Source organism: Gambusia affinis, linkage group LG14 (genome assembly GCF_019740435.1).
Source record: "Gambusia affinis linkage group LG14, SWU_Gaff_1.0, whole genome shotgun sequence".
NCBI classification, from domain to species: Eukaryota; Metazoa; Chordata; class Actinopteri; order Cyprinodontiformes; family Poeciliidae; genus Gambusia; species Gambusia affinis.
In genome coordinates this window covers 9220245-9239399 of record NC_057881.1, presented here as the reverse complement: position 1 = coordinate 9239399, position 19155 = coordinate 9220245, and the positions used below count along the sequence as shown (strand labels likewise).

Here is a 19155-nt window from a genome sequence, read left to right as displayed (position 1 = left end):
TGCTGATATCCTAAATTAGTTGACACACTTGTCACCATATCGTTTCAGATATGCATTGTCCAAACTTTGTGCTACCAAAACAAACATTTCCCAACTTTGTAAAGTGGACTGTAGATCAAGCTTTATTAGGGTTTGCAAAACAAGACATTTTGTTTGAGGTACATTAATGGAAGATGCATCGTCTCTAACTCTAATCACAAGTATGTACAATAGAAAATGAAGTACAAAACTACATTTGTCGGGATAAGGAACCTGTCATGTGACGCATCAGAATGCGACTGTGCTGACTGCAGACAATAAGGTGGGGATTCACAGAAAATGACTTTATTTTGAAAGTTTTCCAGCATCATTCCCTCTGCTCCATCTTAACTTTTGGGGGTTTGAGGAAAGACCTGTTCTTTTTCTCTTTGCGTTTTCCCTTGGTTTGGAAGGTCCTCCAGCTGTCCACACGTCCGTCTCGTGATTCCTGCAAAATATTAAGATGAAATAATTGAAAATACAAAAATCAACTCAATGTCCCCAGTATGGATTAACAAAGCAAAGCTCACCTCAAAGTTCTTCTGCCATTCTCTTTCCCGCTTTGCCTTCTCTGCTGCCTCGATTTCTTCTTCTCTTGCCCTTTTCCTGGTTAAACAAGATTTATTAAGAATATACAAACTCGCTAGTGGATCATTTAAATAAACTTTTATGCAGTCCTACACACGACAACATTCGTTCTAAATACATGGCGCTCTACCTTTCATGCATGTCCTTTGCTTCCCTTTCCTTCCTTTTTATTTCAAGCTCAGCAAACAGCTTCATGGTTTGTTTGTACACAGCTTGTCTGAACTGGAAGAAACAAACAAAAAAGCATAACAAGATACCTATATATTACATTCATAATTGATGGGCTGCACAGTGGCGCAGTTGGTAGAGCTGTTGCCTTGCAGCAAGAAGGTCCTGGGTTCGATTCCCGGCCGGGGTCTTTCTGCATGGAGTTTGCATGTTCTCCCTGTGCATGGTGGGTTCTCTCCGGGTACTCCAGCTTCCTCCCACAGTCCAAAAACATGACTGTCAGGTTAATTGGTCTCTAAATTCTCCCTAGGTGTGTGTGACTGTGAATGGTTGTTTGTCCTGTCTGTCTCTGTGTTGCCCTGCGACAGACTGGCGACCTGTCCAGGGTGAACCCGCCTCTCGCCTGGAACGTAGCTGGAGATCGGCACCAGCAACCCTCCCGACCCCACTAAGGGACAAGGGTGAACAGAAAATGGATGGATGGATGAACATTCCTAATTGGTCAAGGTTAGAGGTTGACTGACTTACCATGTCAGGGTCGTCCTCCTCCACATCCTGTGGTTTCCCATCTTTCTTTAGTTGCTTCTTTTTCTGCTTTACCTGTTAATGATAGAAGGTTATGGGACAGATGCAAAAAGGGAACTGATGGGAGTGTGTCTGCAGGTAAGCTGACAGATGCCACTCACCATATGCTCCACATATTCTTTTCCTGCTTGGATCACATCAACTGCTCGCTTCTTCTGCTCAGGATCCAGTAAGAGTTTGTATGATTTGTCCACAACTGGGAAACAATAAGATATAGTTGTGTGGGTCAGCTGCTTCACTGACCAAAATTGTTGTTTTTACAGACACATGCTAAGGAGACAGCTGAGTTTGCTTTAACTTGTTTAAAAGGATAAAGCTGAATAATGCTACAATCTTTAACAAGCAATATCTGGACAGGAGTATTTGTACCTTCAAAAGCTTTCTGTGCTCTCTCTGGGTCATCCTGATTTTTGTCTGGATGGACCAAAATGGATAACTATGCAATAAAAAAAGGGAGATAGAGGTTAAAACATCCATCCACAGTCTATACTCGATTTTCCATCTGGTGTCAAGTACTTTGAGTGGTCAGTATGGCAGGAAAAGTGCTGTACAAGTTCACTCCATTCAAAATTTACAAATAAAAAAACTAATCTTTTCTTACCGCCCTAAATCTTTTCTTCAGCTCTTCATCTGTTGCTTCTGGATCAATCTGCAATACCTGAAATAAAACCAATAGCTAATCACACTTACTGTGCTTTTGGTAAAATAACAAAAAAAAAAGACAAAAAAACTAATAAAGTTGAGGTTGGATTTAAGGCAGAATAAGACCCAAGAAAATTATTAATTCAAAATCAGCTCTACAAACTAAATGTACAAAACGTAATTTAAGATCATTTTTAGACTCCAAGAAAGGAAACACGTTTACTGAACCTTTCAAGAAACTGTTTAACCTCTCACACATTCAAAAAGTGAGACAACACAGTCATATTGTTTCCAACAAATCAAAACTCTTTAGACTCAAAAGTAATATTTGACATGAATCAAACATTACAAATCACATGATTAAAAAAATTGGTAAAAACATGAAATATCACACAAGAAAATATCTGTTACCTCAAAAGGGTTGAGGTTGAAGTACGATGATCCAGGTCTTAGCAATCTGTCAATCTGCTGCTTAGACGTTAATACAGAGTCCCTCTTCTCAATCTGCTTCACCTATCGAAAAACATGCACAACACAAACCATCATGATTTATTTTTAAAAAAATCACCATGTTCATGTTTATGTTTGCTATGGAGAAAAGTTTTGTAACACAGAACTAAAGTGAAACACTTAATGCTCCTCTTAAATGATGGCTCTATTTTAAACAAGTACGAAATAATACAAACGTGTAGTAGTAGTTTGCAGATAAAACAATCCATCAGTAAATGTTAGCTTTAGTCGTTAGCTGATGCTCACACCTACTAGGCCTCATATGACCTGAACAATAGAGTTATTGACACAGACTTTTGTAGTATTCAAATAAAGCAGCAAGCTTCTCGAAAATGTTTTAATATTTCATACCTCGGTATAAAAGTTTTGAAACAATTCCTCCGACACACTCTGAGAGGAAGACTCTCCTCCAGCGGCCGCCATTTTCACTCAGGTTTACATGTGACGTACTGGGTCACGTGACTCGCAAAACCTTCCAGGGGCTAGGCGTCCAATGTCCGAAGACGTCAGTTGATACGGGACAGCGCAGTTCGTAGTTCAGGCTTTTCTTGTGATTTACGATGAAATACGGGTCCTTTCTGAACCTCTGGCAAAACTATTCTGTTGAATATATCCCTCTCCAAAACAAAGTTGCACATTGGTGTAAAAAATATTTAGGTTTAACGCCTGAAAATGGTAAAATTCAAAAGTCGCAGTTGGCTTCATAAGACATTTTAGTTGCCATAACACTTCCCCGTGTATACTGACCAGTTTATTTAGCATTTTTCCTAATTTACTGAAACGTCCTGCAACATTTACAAATCGAACGCTTATTATAATGCTTATCATTTTTACATAGTGCCAACTCAAACAACAAAATACTATGAAACCCAAAAGGGCATTAAATGTCATTAAGCTATCAAGGTTTGCTCAGAGATTTGGGAAGGAAGGCTCTCCTGTAGCAGTCAGTCTTGCAGGAAGTAGCTTCTGACTTACGAGGATGCTCAGAGTTGTAATGCTTTCACGACAAAAGGTGAATTTCACAACTTTTTCAAAGGCCCAGTTAATATATGGCTTTATACAAGCCAAAACATCCACACTTGATCTTTCCAATACAACCCAAATACCTACTTATATTCACATCAAATTACACTAATCAAAGAAGACAAATATTATTGCTAACAGGTCAAAAAAAAAAAGAAAAAAGAAATCTAAAGTCCAGTATCAGATCACAGTCATGTCTTAAAAAAGTTTTTAATTTATAAACATAAAATATGAAAATACGGTAATATAGAAGGCAACATGTATTTACAACTTGATGCACTATTCATTTTTATTTCACTTTCTACAAGGCAATATTTATCCCACAGACAACCCATGTTAAGCTTTTTTTATATGCAAAAAAAAAATGGTGCAACTGATTACTTAAGAGCATTTTATGCCTTCATGTATTAAAATTTAGGTTGAAATTGGGAATAGTTATTGTGAAGGGAGTTATTTCCCCTTTTGTTCTAAAATAATAATAAAAGAATGTTACAAAAATAATCTAAATTAAAAAGGTAAAAAAATTACATAATTTATATAAATACAATACAGTAAGAAGAATAGAGTAATTTTTGAAGCTGGATAAGGACCATAGATTTCTTCATGTTGATGGATCTGCTTGTCCTCCTTTCTCCCTTAAATATAGAGATGAAAACTCAAGTTATTATTATGACTCTTTCTCTAAAATTAAATCTTACATTTTATTTTCATTCTATATACACACATGGCTAAAAAGGTAAATCTTGTTCTGAATAAGTGCTTTCAGGTTGTTCACCCTTGTCCCTTACCTTCAGGAAATCTGGTTACCCAATACTCTGGAGCTCTGCAAGATGCATCTTGAGGTGGATGAAAACCTGCAATGGATCTGGCTTGCACCAGTTGGAAATCGCTTCTCAGAACCTGGAACTAAAGCATGGCCACACAAACAGAAAGACGCTGATGAATCAGCATGAGCATCAATACCAGATCATGTGCAGAAAGAGGAGTTGTCCCTTTTGGATTCTATTTCTCTAAGGCAAACCCTTTATAAAAAAAACATCTAAAATCACTTTAAATGGCACATGTTTAATTTTTCTGAGAATTAATGAAGCCTTACCAATCACTTCTTTCCAATTCTGTGAACTCATTCACATGGATGTGGGCAGCTCCTTTACTGCCTGGTGACAAGAGGCAACATAAACACACAGTTCTGATATGAAAATGTGCTTTAAGGACACCGCAGCATTTACAACTAGCCTTCTTTTGTCGCATCTCTCCACACATCCCGCACCCCACTTTTACCAGTGAATTAATGTAGCCCACATACTGCCATCTGGTGGTGGTGAAAGCTAATTACACCTATTTTTATGTGCAGCCGTTGTTCTGCAATCAGTCAAGCTTTGAAATATTTAAGTCCTTTTCTCAAATGATGCTAAAAATAATAATGAAAAACTGATAAGGCTCTCTGCTTCGAACAGACCTGATAATTAACTCAATATCTTAAAAGCTGCCTCGGACAAAGAAAGGGATCACTAGTCACGTTGCATTCAAGCTGCGACCCCTTGTGGCCACGAAGGGTAAATGTCCAGCTCCTCCTACTTGCAGAATGCCTTTGCAGACAGCTGCAGTGATTTTGGTGCAGTGAGCCAAGATATGCAACACATGTATGCATGATTTCAGTGGCATTCTGTTTACCAAACCCAAGACATTATGCGACGCTGGTTTTTATTAGAGTCTGAACCAAGGGCAATTTAATTCCTAAAATTGTTCTCAAACTTGTTTTTGTTTTAATGTGAACACATTAGTAGATTCAAAGAAATACCTACTGGTGATATGTTCTATAAATAGCCTAAACATAGAAAACTTGGATTCATCCTCTTTGAACCCTGACAAAAAGGTACTCTACTGTGCAAAAGATTTTAGTACATAACCTTTAAAAACAAAAATGTTTCAAAGAAGCCAGACTTTCTTGTAGGCTTTCTGGTGGTCTTTTAAAGCTTTCCTTGTAGCTTTTGTTGCTTTGTTTGTCCATGATTCTACCAATCATTCAGACAAAAATAGACATCTATCAAAGCACCAATGTCTTGTTTTCTTCATGTTCTGATAATTCATTTTTGGTTTTGGATATCAGATATGATCAAAAGAAAATTGGCTGATTTTTGATTAATGACCAAATGATTGATGAATCAAAAAACACAAAAACAGCAGCATATTCTCAACTCCAAGGCATCCTTCGGTAGGAACAGGAGAACTGTTGATCAAAACAACTTTTAAAAGATGGCAAGAAAGTCTGAGCTGTATTGGAACAAATTATGAATCAGTGTTTTCAATTTTTTTGCATAGTAATATCTATAACAGAAAACGTCTTCTTTAACTACAGATTATATAAACAAACAAACAAAAAAAAAAAAAAGAAAAACAAAGAACTAAATTTATGCTCAAGCTTCTGAAGTGATTATAGTCAACTACAGGAGAGGAGGCAGTACTCTGTGCAAGGCTGGCTCACCCTCAAGTACCGTTCAGGTGAGTTCCTCACTCTAGTGGTGCCGCTCACTTTGCTTCTCCACCTAGGCAGGTTGGAATAAGAGGACAGACACATGAAACAAAATACAAAACAATGACACCAACAGGTAAAGGCTAGAGAAATGTTATTCGTCGAGGTAAACACATTCTCTCAGGTAGAGCGTTCTGAGTGAGATTATGCTTAAACAATGATAAACCTCAAGATGGCCAGATCCTTGGCATCTTTAAACAAGAGAGAATAGATTCTCAGAAAACAACAAGATCAAGTCAAATCAATGTATAAGATCTATTCCAAGTCAGTGTGTGTCACACACTTTGAATTGAAGAGTTTTAAATGCTCACCATTACTCAAACTTGTTCTCAGCTTTTAATTTATATTACGGTGCACATAAAATGAGTTCATCTGCAACCAACTTCATATTTGAAACAAATGTGTAAAACTAGGGAGTTTAAAGAAAATACAAACCTGTTGGAAAAGTCTTTTTTTTTTTTCCATCAAGTGTGATTAGGTCATGTAAACACCTGATAAGCAGCACATATTCTTCAGAGGGATAAATACTGCTTCTTCCTGTGTCTCGAATCGCAGAAGAAAACATTTGAAGAAGGTAGATGACAATAGGTTCAAGAGAACAGTTTGAGAAATGGGAACAATTTTGGGGAATGTTTGTGTGAATTGTTAATTTCACCATCAACAACGGTGTGTGCAGGAAATGCAGCAGTGTTACTGAACAAACATTTGAAGGATAGAAGTTAAAACCTTGTTTAATCCACACAAGGTCTCCTGTTCTGTTGGACTCTTGCAATTCAAGTTTATTTGCGGATCTCCCTAGAGGGGAAAAAAAATTTGACTTGGGAAAAAGAAAATTCTTCTTTTGAATCAAAGAATTGAAGTTATAGATCAAATCACAACACTGAGTTTGAGGTTCTGACAATGGACTGATGCTCATCTGAGTTTTATTGAAACGGAACAAACGTAAAAGTTATAAATACAAATAACATCAGAGAACAAACTGCTATGGCTCTTAAGGTAAGCCAAACCAATTCCTACGGGGCAAGTTGAAATAAAACATGGAGGTTATGTTATCAGTTTAAAAAAAGAAAGAAAACACAATTTATCTATCTCTAGAAATGCTAGGCGTACACTTTGGACATTACAAAACTTTTATTCTTTTTTTCCTTTGGTGGATTCTTTTCTCCACCACTGCAAAAGAAATGAATACGAAGCTCTAACCATATGCATTTATTTACAAGCATGATCCTAAACTACTATAATAAACCACAAATTAAAAGGAGTACAAGAAGGGGAAGAAAAATGGGAGCATGGACAAGAAACTTCCTGCAAGGCCATGTGTTGTATTTAATGTCCAACCAAATTTTTGAGAATGAACGTCCGCTTTTTTGTCAGTGTTCTTTGTTGGCTTTAAAAGGACCAGGCACAAAAATTTCCAATAAAATTGTACTTATTTTTAAAGATGTGTCCCAATGTAACCGCAGGAGTAAGAAATGACCACAACGGTTACGTTTATTTCTTCAGCCAAAAGGATTTCCAGCCAATCGTCTTGAGCCAATTCTGCAGTCTGTCCATTTTTCTGAGATATATGTATATACAGATTTTTTTCGTGAGGGATGAAGAATAAGAAGAATAAAAAGTCAATCAAAAAATTGTGGCCAATCTCCTTTTTTTTTTCTTTTGTAGTTTTCCTCTTTTTTTTGTTGTTGCCAAATACCTTTAGGTGCATCTACTTCCACTGTTGCCCATAAGAATCCTGTGAAAACTCCATGGTGTCATTACTGTAACCATAGTTACCGGAATAGTCGGCCCCTTGCTGCAGGGGCTGCTGGGCGATGGGCTGGGACCCCCAGTTCTGTTGGTTGTTGGTCTGACGGCGCTTGGAGTCAGGTTGGTTAAATACGTCGGCCTTCCTCTTTCCGCCGACGTTGCCCCCGCGATTGCCTCTGGCACCGCGAGGACCACGGCCCCTCTGAGGCTGGAAGGGCACTCCCCGTCCTCCTCGAGCGCCGCGCGGGCCACCGAGGGGTGGCCCTCTCTGGGCAAAGCCGCCCCGGCCTCGTGTTGGAGGAGCGCCACGGGCTCTTGGAGGCGGAGGCCCACCCCTGGTGGGGCGGGTACCACGGCTCCTCATGCTGTACATGTCTTCGTAGCCGTAGTAAGGGTCTTCATAGCCACCACGGTAGTCATGATAGTCATAGCCATAGTAATCATCATAGTAGTCCTCATAGCCATAGTAATCAGGGGGATAAGCATAGCCCCCTCGGCCACCACGGCCCCTTCCTCGGGCGGGTGGTGGCATGCGAGGAGGTGGGTAGTAGTAGTAGTCATCATACCTGTGGGGGACATGAATATTAGATCTGTCACACAACTGACCAATCATTAGGGCTGAAACAGTTAGTCGTCAACTAGTTTAGTAATTGATTTATTGCTAACTGGAGCATACAGACTTGAATAAAAAAAAAAAAAGACCATTAGCTGCAAGAACAATACTCTCGGAGCAGAAATTAAGCCTAAATGATGCAAGGAAGTTTCATGTTGGGCATTAAAAATGAAAACAAAACAAAAAAACGGCTTTGTCTATGAATATGGTTTACTCAGAACTCCTCAAGTGGCAGTTTTCGCTTCACCTGTTTTGCATACATGGAAGCAATGCTATGCTATTGCATTTTAGGCAATAAAAGTTTTTTTTAAAAAAGGATTTGATTTTTTTTAATTTATTTTAATGTATTTCTAGTATTGTATTAAATAAGTGCTTCGATACTAAATCTGCCGAATTTGTCAGTTTTTTTTATTCCATTAATCATCAGAGTAATTGATTACTGAAGTAATCATTAGCTGAAGCCCTATCAATCATGTGACTGACTCACCCGCCACCCCTGGTGGTCTGACGGGCTGCTTGGCGCTCTTTCCTCTTCTTATCTGGGGGCTTGGCCAGGACGATCTCGATTTCTTCCCCTCCAAGCTCCTTACCATTCATTTCATCCATAGCCTGAACATCATTAACAATTAATTACCAATTTAAACAAAATCAAATACACAAAAATCCAAAATGTCCTACCTTTACAGCAGCATCCCTATCTTCAAAATGGACAAAAGCATAATCTTTCAGCTTTTTCACTCGCTCTAGTTTCCCAAACTGAGAGAAGGTTTTCTCCAGAAGCTCCTCTGTCACAGATGTAGCCAGTTTTCTCACAAAGAGCACTTTCACCTGTGATTACAGCAAGTACGGTAAGTTCCTGGAATACATAAGACTAGGGACAGATTTTAAATGTGAACCGCTCACTTTTGCCATGACTTCTGGGTCAGGTTCAGCAACAGGGTCAGCCCACTCCACTGTGACTGGGTTCCCCCAAACTTTGACCTTTCCACTCATGAGGCGGCGGCGCGCCTGAGCTGCGGATTTGTGATCCTCGTATTCGAGGAAACAAAAGCCCCGGTTCTTCTTCTTGTCATCTGGCTGGTGATATAAGATGACATCTTGTAGCCCCTCTGTAACATAATTCAAAAACATATTTTGTTACAAATACAAATGCCTATCATTATTACCAACTACAAACTTACGAGCTTTTAAAAGACAATTGTTTCTTTACAACTGAACAAACCTGTGACTTTGCCAAAGTCTTCTAATATACTGTCTCTTGTCTTGTTCTTTGGAATCGATCCAACAAACAGGCGATTGTTTGCAACAGATATACACACTCCCAAATACTTCCCAGGGCGGATTTCGTGGTTATCACACTGGAAACAAAAACACATTTGCAAAGTCTTATCAGAAAATCTCCCGTAGAGGATATTGAGTCAAAGGAGTTTTTCAAAAATGTTTAAAGAAAGAAATTAAATATAAATGGTCATTGCTCATCCTATTAGAAAAAAATAGTATCAGTTTAGTTATAGCTGAATGACAAAAATCACTGTTTGATTGCACAACAACTACTTACAAGCTTCACAGCCTTTTGCGCATCATCTTTGTTACAGTAAGTGATGAAAGCGTAACCCCTGTTCTGACCAGACAGAGGGTCCATCATTAACCTCAGGTCCCAGATGGGACCAGCAGATTCAAACAGTGGCACAAGCTCATCTTCATATAAATCCCTGGGGATCTTTCCAACAAACACCTGAATGAGAACAAAAATACAAGTTTAAAGCCTTAATATTGAAATCTATGATGAAGTCATTTTATCAGGCAGAGGTTAACAGTGTTGGTTTCAGATTTCTTAGTTTCTCCTTATCTGTCTGACAGAAAAGAAATACTTTTAGTTATAGATAATTCAAGTTTGAATTAATTAGAACTTTTCTTCCAATAATGGCTCCAATACAGATGTTATTTCTTTAGACCAACTACTGACCTCAGTTCCGATCCCTGGCTGCGTGCCAGTGAACACGCTCTCAGGGGGAGGACCACCATATTTCCTCTGCCCTGTCGTCACATCCAGAGTGTAGCCTGTCCGTTCCAACAGAGCCTATACGTATACACAAATGAATAATAAAACTGTGTTTGCAGGGGAATGTGACGTTAACATTTACTATCGGGGTTCTACACTATAAATCCCACTTAGGTTACTAATTACCTTTATTTTTGTTTCATCTGGACCTTTAGTTGACTCCTGGACCTTGCTTCCTTGTTTTTCTCGCTGCCTGTATGTCTTCATGACTCCACAAAGGAAAGCACTTTTATTCTACCAAGAAAAATATCCACACATATTAGTACAGACAGCAATAAAAAGTAAGTAAAAAAACTGCTGCTAAAGCAAAACTTTGAAACTAAGCAGGTACCTGAACGTGGGATAAGTCACTTTCTTTAAATTGCTGCAGCACAGTAAGTGCTCCTTCTTCGTTGAACTCTCGCAGAGCATCAATAGCCCTTTCATCCAGATCAGCATATGCCACCAACCCTGCAGAAAAAAAAATGACGTATTAGCTACAATAAAATGAAACACACTTTAAGGTTTGTATTCTTCTTTTGTTCAGTTTTAAAAATCCACCTGTCTGGAAGATGTTATCTAAACTTTCAGCCACTTTCTGAGGCAGCCCAGCATCAAGCAGAGTTTGATAATTTTCTGTATGTGTTGTTGTCACATCCATGGGTTCCTCTTCTTCCTTTGCTGGAGCAGAACTGCCATTCACCTCAGTGGCGGCCATTCTTCTGCAAGAAAAATAAAATAAAAACAAGTGATTAAATCTTATTCTGGTCTAAACAATGTAGAATCAGAAATTCCTAAAAATAAAAACAAAACAGCAGTAGAAAAAAAAAATTCTTAAATTCTGGTTCAACAAAGTCTTAAGATTTTCTTTAGAATAGAGAGGATTTATTTTTATAATATAATTTCAGCTCATGGTTATAAGAACCCAATTATCAAAAATCCATATTTTAATCTGGAATTTCTTAATTTTAATAGAAGTGTGGAATAAGCAAGTTGGAGCAACCTTTAAAGCAAACTCTTCAAATAGCTTCAAATAACTACGCAACGTGGTATGGTTTCCGTTTCGAGTTAAAATAGCCCGGGCTCTCACAGAAACCATCGGCACCTACAGTCCCGCCCCCTTCACATGCAAGCCAGCTACTAAGCTAAATGAACATGTTTCTTATGCAAGATCTACCTAACATACGATAATACTAGATAACCTAGATTATAAATACAAACGATCGAATAATTTATTTAGCATATTTCAACACATTAGCAACGTTCAAGTACGTTTCCATCTTTTCCCCGAGAGCAGAACCAGTCGCTAGCCTCCTAGCTAGGTATGGAAGCTAACAGGCCTCACCGTGCCGAGAGACACCGTCCACAAGCCAAATAGACAAAGGGCGCAGAAACAGGTAGTTAGCAAAACTTACGGGTCAAATTCAGGCAGTCAACTGCAACGCACTTCAGGACGTGAATTTTTTTAAATCTCTTACGGAGTAAATCAGCAGAAGGACGAGTGTTTGTGTTGAACCCACGAGACAATTTTCCAGACACCAACGGTCTCGTCGTCGGCTCGCCCGAACAACGCAGCCGCTCATCAACCATCGCGAGACATTGAACGAGATCTGATGAAGGGCAATGAGTGTATGGTGGGTTCGATTTTTATCGAAAGCGAATACAGGCGCCCTCATGTGGCGAAGAATTGAACAGAACATCTTTAAATGCAACATCAGCAGCAAAGAAAGTGGCAGTTAAACGGAAGCACTCGTCTACAAACATTGGCAATTTTAAAAGTAAAAATTAAAACTGGTGCATTCTTACACTTTTTCTGTGCATTAAACATTTAAATCAAGAAACAAATAGAAGCAAATTTTATCAAAATAAAAAATTTGTATTGTGATTTTCTGCAAAAATCTAAAACATGCAGCATGTATGCATTCAGCCTCCTTTACTCTTGTATCCCTTAAAAAAATCTGCAAATCACCTAATTAGTAAAATCTGTAATTTAATTTCAATACAAATGCAGTTGCTTTATGAACAACTAAACAACTTCACAAAGACCAAGGAACACAACAGAGATAAAGATGTGGAAAAGCTAAAAGCTGGGTTTCATTATGACACAGCTTGGCAAGGAGACCATGTTCTCTGTAGTTTAAAAACATGCATATTAGGTTAATTGGTCCCTCTAATGGCCCTTAGTGGTGATTATATGTGTGATCTGTGGTTCGTCCTGCATCTCTGATAGATTGGGCACAGGGTATCCAGCCTCTCACCAATGACTGATGGAGATGTGCACCAGACCTTTGATAAGTGGGAATGGACAATGGATGATTAACAGCTCAGCTCTGTTCTATACACACTAGACAAGCTGGAGTTTTCTCTAATACTAACAACACTAAATAAGTTGACAACTGGACAATTCAGGAAGATGAATCACTTTATTGTTTCAGCCCTTAGAATGAGGTCAGTATAACAACTTATGATCACAAGGCCTGCCTTGACCAGCAGAGGAAACAAGTGATATTCAATGAGTGGTGGCACTCGGGTGATAAATCAGAGTAGGATTCATTGCCTCAGTCGTCATGCGACAGCTTTCTGATTTTGCCCTGATGGCGGTCAATCTCTCTTTTTAGGCGCTCAATCTCCTTTTTATGATTTTCAATCTCCTCACTGTGGTGCTTCCTCAGAGCCTCCATCTGCTCCTTCTCCTTCTTCCTGCAAGTAAACAAAATTCAGAGGGTTAAAAGGCTCACCTGGCACATAGATTAGTGCAGTTACTACAAGGATAACTAGTGGCCCACCTGAAGTACTGCTCCTCTTCTGCCACTTCCCGCTTTCCGAACGCGCCTCCTGCCGACCTCACAGATCCTCCACCTCCTCCACCTTTCCCTGCACCTTTGCCCAGCTCACCAAGCTGATGGACACAAAAAGCATTCAGTTAAATCATTTGTTAGTTTATTTGAGTCTCACAACCCATAGGGGCTTAATTCTATTACAAATAAAATGTCCCTCTCAGAAGAGCAGTTAATATTACCTTTCAAAGAACAAATCTTTTATGCAGTTTTAAAAACTTTGAGTTACAGATTACTTTTTAAAACTCAAGTGTTCTCTATTAAAGGGACATTATTATGTCTTTTCTAGGGGCATAGTGCCATTTCATAAGTACCCATGCTACCTTCATCTGTTATAAAAATGCTGTACACATGAAATATGGCATAAGAAATTTGACTTTGTAGCTTAACACCCTGAAATTGGGTCTCTGTCTCTTCAAAAACTCCTGCTTTTTCTGAAACTTCGCCTTCAGAAAGTCATCGCAACATAACTCCTCTGTTAACCCTTTAACAATGTTTTACCAGTGTTGCACTGAGAAGTAGTTTGTACAATGAGCTCAGCAGATGCCCAATTCCACCAAATGTTTGCTAATCGCTGGTGGCTAGTCTGAAGGAGCTGAGTGGGGAAACTGTGGAGAAGGGGTGACTTAGAAGCTTGGAAACTGCAGTTTAAAGGAGAAGCTTTGTCTCGAAAGCGGAGCTAGGTCCACCCAGGCATTTTGCACATGGGAATGGTTGCCATGGGAGATTGAAAGGATTTCTCAAACATACATTAAAGAATCAAAGCAACACTCTAGATATGTTTATGATTAGGAAATTATATTATAACAAAGTAAATCTCAAAAAGGAGGATTTTACGTAATACCGTCCCTTTAAAAGTTAGATTAAAACTTACTTCTGTATTTTCCTAGTGGATTTTTAAACTGTCTTTAGGTATTCTGTGACTCTTGTCCAACTTTATACCAAAATATTGATAAAAAAAAAAAGAAGAAAAAAAAAAAAAAGAAAAAAAAGAAATTCTCCTCTCTGGTTTAAAAAGAAAAGCTAACCTTCTTTCTCTATTATTAATCAGAAGAAAGCTGAAAAAAATGGATTATGATGAAGAATAGCTCTCACCTGCATCTGCTTCTTGTGAATTGTGAACACAAAAGTGTAACTCACTGACCCAGTTTTTGCTCAACTACTTCAAGTCCTCATTTGGCTTGAATTGGTCAGAGCATTTACAAATACAATCTTCCCATACCTCATGCATATTATGAGATTTAATAAATCAAATTTGTAGTTCAATATGATCCCAAAATCATCAGAAAAACAATGTCCTCAGAAAGTAGCGTGCTTCAAAGCAGTGTGAAAGACTCGCTTGTGGAGGTTTGCAGATTAGGCTGGACTAGTGTCTATGCAGCACTTTTTAATAGGCAAGAGAGAAGTACTCCTAAAAAAAGCCATCAATCATCTGGTGCCACAATTATTTTTGCTTTTCCTGCTTTCCAACACCCAGTTTCAAGAAACCTACAAATGCTCCCTGCAGTAATTAGAGAGAAACTATAATACTGATGCTTGTGAATGGTCCTTTTCAACTCACATATAACATCTACTGCAGCGTTTCCATGCTGCAGTAGACTATACTATAATTTTGTTGATTATAGTATGTTAGTTAGCCTCATCGGTGTGCAAAACCACAAACAAAAGATACAGAGTTTGTCACTTGTAAGCAAGATGCCATAAACCAGAGTTTTCACATCTGAGGGTAAATGTTGCCCAGCCTACCAGCGAATCCAAGAGCAACAACATTTATGGAGATTTATCATTCTTGTTAAAATGGAGCTGATATTCTTCACTACTGTCATATTATTGGACACAACGAGGAATTTCTGCAAACTCAACCATTCCATTTTGCAGTGCCTTGAAATAACAATTATTGAAATTTGGTGTAATAAGTAAAACTTAAGTAAAAATAATTCAAATGCTTAGGCTAACAAAATCTAACATGAACAAGAATAAAATCTGTACCTATAAAGTGTTTTAGTAAATCTTATTGTTAAATCTATGATCCCAGACACCAATTAATATTCTTTGTTAAACTAACCAGATCAATCATTCTTTTTGTCATTTTGCATTTCCGTGCACTATTTGCATTGACAACAGCGGACAAAGCATTAAAAGCTTTTCAGACCGAGTGCAACATATGCTGGGCTCTCCTGAGGGCCGAAGTCATGAAGGCCAAGGAGACAGGTGGACTTTTCATAACCTGTAGCTTGTCACTTCTGCAGACAGGAGGAGCACTGCTATTTTATATGCAGTGGGCATGCATACAGAACAGTCCTGCACAGTCAGATGTGCTCCAGTCCAGTCTTTTCTGTCTTGGTGGATACCTCTTATATTGGCTGCACACATGTTTAAAGTGACTTGTTTGGTCAAAGTCCAACTTGATTCTTAAGTACTTCCCTCTCCCCCAATCTTAAAATTCATGTCTGAGTAAACGAAACAGCATGCATTTTGTTTTCCGTCCCACATACACAAGTCAATGTCCAACCATATTTACTTGATCAAGTTAAAAGTCATCACATTTAAAGCGCGTCTGTATTCCGATAGTTACGGTAATGCCTCGACATGAAAACCCCACACTCTGTCTAAATCCGAAGTCCAGCATGCACAGGAGGAAATCCCGTTTTTAAACTGCATATTTTCCTATGATTATTTATTTAATCTTTCTTTCAAACACATCCTTTTAATAATATGTAAAAAGAACATTTGACTGCAGAAGATTTGAACAAGCAATACTGCCAAATATTAAATTAGACTGTGTACTTTTGCTTGGGGAGGGGCTGCTGAAATGTGTCAGAGGTGGGGAGGCTAAACCAAAGCCATGCGTGCAGCCTTTACTATTGTTGGTTTTACTATATTTAGTAATAAGCAAACAGATTTGCGTCGATTGCTGACCAAAGTGGATGTTTAAACACAGTGTGAGAAAACTTGAACGTACTCTCAACAATCGATGCAACAATCGATGACTGGGCAAACAGGACTGGAACTATGGATACAAAAACGGCAATCTTAAATAATAATAAGCAAAGATAGGAGAGATTGCTCAAATGTTTCAATTTCATTTAATTTTTTTATGCAAAAGTAATTTGTTTTTACGCACTGCTAAAAAGTGTAATCCTTGTAAAAAAATCTACTTTAAACTCTCATAACGCAACTAATACAACAAGTACAATGTAAAGTAAGTGTCAAAGAAGGAAATCGACTTTATTGTCGAGTGACAGATAAACTAGGCGAGCTAATGCTAACCTCATGGAACAAGTTCTCCCCATTTACCTGGTCAGATGACAACCTGATCTGGGTGGCGATGCACCTCTGCAGGCTTCCCCTCAGAAACAGTCGCGCCATTACCTGTCAAATACAACTAAATTCCGCCTCGAAAAACGCAAAACCTGGGCCACCTTCTAACCCAACAACTCCGGGTTAGAAAAGCGGAAATTTGAAGTAAACGTCTCCAAACTGGGCGTGGAAAAACTCCAACTGAGAGAGGAGCGTGTGTGCTCAGCGCTGCCACCGCATAGCGAGGGGGAGAACTACAGTGGAGGAATTTATGTTGAAAATGTTGCAAAGATTTGTGTAATGGAGAGCACTTACATACATTTAAATGTACTTAATTATGTTTTAATAATAAAAAAAACCCCAACACCAAATAATGCCAAAAAATAAGCAACACTACTTTGCTGATAGATGCATGATTTTAATGAATTTGGCCAAAAACAATCAGGTTATTTCCAAACTCAGTTCCTTTTTATTTTTTGTTTTGTTTCGTACAGTAACTAAATGTAAAACTAGCTACTGCATGTGTACCTGACCCAACTTTCACTATATTGTATATAATGAACAGCATGATAACATAGAGCCTTGCAGGAACATGTGACCATAACAACATAGATTATCAAGAAAATAAATACTGCAGAAAAAAATTAATTATACCCCTTGAACTTTCCATAAATTTAATTGTATTTCATCAGGTTTATTGCAGGCTGCATAATGGTATAGTTGGTAGTTTCCCATTGTCTTGTTAAACAAGAAGGTCCTGGGGTCAAATCCCGACCTGTAAGGAGTTTGCATGTTGTCCCCATGCATGCATTCTCCATCTTCCTCACACCTTCCAAAAACAAGACTGTTAGGCTAACTGGTCTCTGTAAATTATTGTAACATATAAGTGTGTGCATGCATGGTTGTTTGTTCTGTATGTCTCTGTGTTGCCCTGCCCTGCCATTGGCTGGCAACCTGTTTTGCAGCTTTTAAAGTTGTTTCTAGTTGTGGCACATTCTTCTTGATTGAACAATGCTCAGAGAGAAAACTTGTGATTTTGTTTAATTGAAGAGCTCTACTTTAATTCTACAGTGCAAATGCACTGCACTGTAAAGATGTTTTTGTTACAAAACCTTTAGAAAATCATTCATGCGTTTCCTTCTGCTTCAAAAACATGCACTATTTTGCAGTGGGCTATTTCCTAAAGTCCAAACATTTAACCAAATGTATGGATTTAATGTGGCAAAATGTAAAACTAGCCACTGTCAATTTGTTAGATGGCTAAAGTCAAAAGAGCGGGGAAGATGGACAATACTGAGTACTGGAGGAAAACCTGTCAGAACCTTTGAGAAAGACAATAGTAAAGATACAACCAGAACTACAATGGAATAGTTTAGATAATTTCTAAAGTCTTAGAATGGCTTAGTCAAAGTCAAGATCTAGATACAATGGACTAATTATATAAGGGCTTAAAGAAAATTGTTGTCATGCATACCGCAAAGGACACAAAAAAAGTGGGAACATGTAAAAAAAAAAAAAAAAAGTTATAAGCATGAATACTTTAGTAAGGCACTATCCTTTCCTGATGGAGACAATTTCTGAATATTTTCATACTTGTACATTCCTTCTTAGTTTGCACAGAGATTTAACTTGAAATAATATTTACATCTCAGGTAAAACAAAGAAATTGAAATTTTTTTCTTCGTTCCAAGCAATAATTCAGCTTCCGGACCATTGTGGAGGTGATTAAATCTTTTCTATTCACACAGAAAGAATTCCTTCAAATCTATCGCAGATAAGTGGGAAAGCAGCCTTCTGTTTCTTTTCACAGATTTGTCCCTCTGTCTGATGTCATTTTACTGACGTTTGAAGCAATACAAATTAAATACGGAGGGTGCTCGTCTCTCAAGTGCTGGATGAGACACTTTCAGCACTACAAAGGCAGGCTTCGCACTGCGAGGACAGGAGGTGGGTGTTCAGTACAGATGAGTCATGTTGGAGTTCCATTGATGAAGAGCACCCCAAAGCCCAACAGAGCTCAGCCCAGCACAGAGCTGCATGAGCTCACCATCAGCGATGAGCCCGTTTCATCGTCTGAATCCACGAGAGGTGAAGGTCGACGAGCCAGTGCTGGCGTGGGATTTTGTGCTGATGACGTGCTACATTGTGTCAATCTATTGAGCCCAGAGATGACCCTGATGATGTGGAAGCGCTTTGCTGCACCACCGTTTTGTGCGGCATCCTTGGTCTGTAAATAAAGAAAGGAGAAACATAAAAGACAGGAAAGTTGAAGGCCTCCTTGGGTCTTAGAGATAGAGCGGGATAAAAGGAGCGAGCAGCTGAAGAAATACTTGTGCTGTTAGCTTTTTTTCCGACATTTATTTCTGATCATTGAGTGACATCTTTTTCTCAGATGTGACAGGAAGCGGCCCAAATGAGGCAGTAGCAGCTCTGCAACAATTGGTGGCAGTGTGCACTTGTGCAAGCAGAGAGCATCTACTGTGAAATGCATAGAAAATAAACTAAAATATTGACTTTATGTCTATATGTTTAGTCATACTTTATTCTT

General features: G+C 38.6%; 3 protein-coding genes across 5 annotated transcripts; all 3 read right to left on the bottom strand.

Moving 5' to 3' along the window:
* Nucleotides 1–99: 99 nt before the first annotated feature.
* Nucleotides 100–3178, bottom strand: dnajc8 (DnaJ (Hsp40) homolog, subfamily C, member 8). The gene is made up of 9 exons (XM_044138174.1): nucleotides 2863–3178; nucleotides 2413–2514; nucleotides 1961–2017; nucleotides 1729–1795; nucleotides 1461–1555; nucleotides 1303–1374; nucleotides 737–828; nucleotides 549–624; nucleotides 100–466 (listed from the first exon to the last, which is right to left on the bottom strand). The coding sequence occupies exons 1-9, from the start codon at nucleotides 2932–2934 to the stop codon at nucleotides 347–349; spliced, it is 753 nt and encodes a 250-aa protein (XP_043994109.1). The 5' UTR covers nucleotides 2935–3178; the 3' UTR covers nucleotides 100–346.
* A 556-nt stretch (nucleotides 3179–3734) lies between these two features.
* Nucleotides 3735–12092, bottom strand: LOC122843432 (heterogeneous nuclear ribonucleoprotein R). Of its 3 annotated transcripts, XM_044138169.1 has the most exons (15): nucleotides 11886–12092; nucleotides 11032–11192; nucleotides 10823–10941; nucleotides 10618–10725; nucleotides 10396–10509; nucleotides 9988–10164; nucleotides 9652–9787; nucleotides 9333–9538; nucleotides 9108–9257; nucleotides 8917–9038; nucleotides 7844–8382; nucleotides 6020–6080; nucleotides 4631–4691; nucleotides 4323–4440; nucleotides 3735–4169 (listed from the first exon to the last, which is right to left on the bottom strand). In XM_044138169.1, the coding sequence occupies exons 2-12, from the start codon at nucleotides 11186–11188 to the stop codon at nucleotides 6064–6066; spliced, it is 1845 nt and encodes a 614-aa protein (XP_043994104.1). In that variant the 5' UTR covers nucleotides 11189–11192; nucleotides 11886–12092; the 3' UTR covers nucleotides 3735–4169; nucleotides 4323–4440; nucleotides 4631–4691; nucleotides 6020–6063. The 3 variants fall into 3 exon arrangements, with proteins under 3 accessions (XP_043994104.1, XP_043994102.1, XP_043994103.1); XM_044138167.1 differs by lacking the exons at nucleotides 3735–4169; nucleotides 4323–4440; nucleotides 4631–4691; nucleotides 6020–6080 and having other exon boundaries at nucleotides 6953–8382; XM_044138168.1 differs by lacking the exons at nucleotides 3735–4169; nucleotides 4323–4440; nucleotides 4631–4691; nucleotides 6020–6080 and having other exon boundaries at nucleotides 6953–8382; nucleotides 11949–12092.
* A 782-nt stretch (nucleotides 12093–12874) lies between these two features.
* Nucleotides 12875–16818, bottom strand: LOC122843433 (ATPase inhibitor A, mitochondrial-like). The gene is made up of 3 exons (XM_044138170.1): nucleotides 16605–16818; nucleotides 13257–13369; nucleotides 12875–13170 (listed from the first exon to the last, which is right to left on the bottom strand). The coding sequence occupies exons 1-3, from the start codon at nucleotides 16674–16676 to the stop codon at nucleotides 13029–13031; spliced, it is 327 nt and encodes a 108-aa protein (XP_043994105.1). The 5' UTR covers nucleotides 16677–16818; the 3' UTR covers nucleotides 12875–13028.
* Nucleotides 16819–19155: the final 2337 nt, after the last annotated feature.

Excerpts from the sequence above, each read along its gene's own strand:
- LOC122843432 (XM_044138167.1), bottom strand. The coding sequence starts at position 11,188 with ATGGCCGCCACTGAGGTGAATGGCAGTTCTGCTCCAGCAAAGGAAGAA. Across the intron at positions 10,942-11,031 it reads AGATAACATCTTCCAGACAG|GGTTGGTGGCATATGCTGAT; the intron begins GTGGATTTTTAA and ends TTTTTTCTGCAG. Across the intron at positions 9,258-9,332 it reads ACCCAGAAGTCATGGCAAAA|GTGAAAGTGCTCTTTGTGAG; the intron begins GTGAGCGGTTCA and ends CTGTAATCACAG.
- dnajc8 (XM_044138174.1), bottom strand. The coding sequence starts at position 2,934 with ATGGCGGCCGCTGGAGGAGAGTCTTCCTCTCAGAGTGTGTCGGAGGAA. Across the intron at positions 2,018-2,412 it reads TCAACCTCAACCCTTTTGAG|GTATTGCAGATTGATCCAGA; the intron begins GTAACAGATATT and ends GTTTTATTTCAG. Across the intron at positions 1,375-1,460 it reads AAGAATATGTGGAGCATATG|GTAAAGCAGAAAAAGAAGCA; the intron begins GTGAGTGGCATC and ends TATCATTAACAG.
- LOC122843433 (XM_044138170.1), bottom strand. The coding sequence starts at position 16,676 with ATGGCGCGACTGTTTCTGAGGGGAAGCCTGCAGAGGTGCATCGCCACC. Across the intron at positions 13,370-16,604 it reads TCAGGTTGTCATCTGACCAG|CTTGGTGAGCTGGGCAAAGG; the intron begins GTAAATGGGGAG and ends TGTGTCCATCAG. Across the intron at positions 13,171-13,256 it reads GAAGAGGAGCAGTACTTCAG|GAAGAAGGAGAAGGAGCAGA; the intron begins GTGGGCCACTAG and ends GTTTACTTGCAG.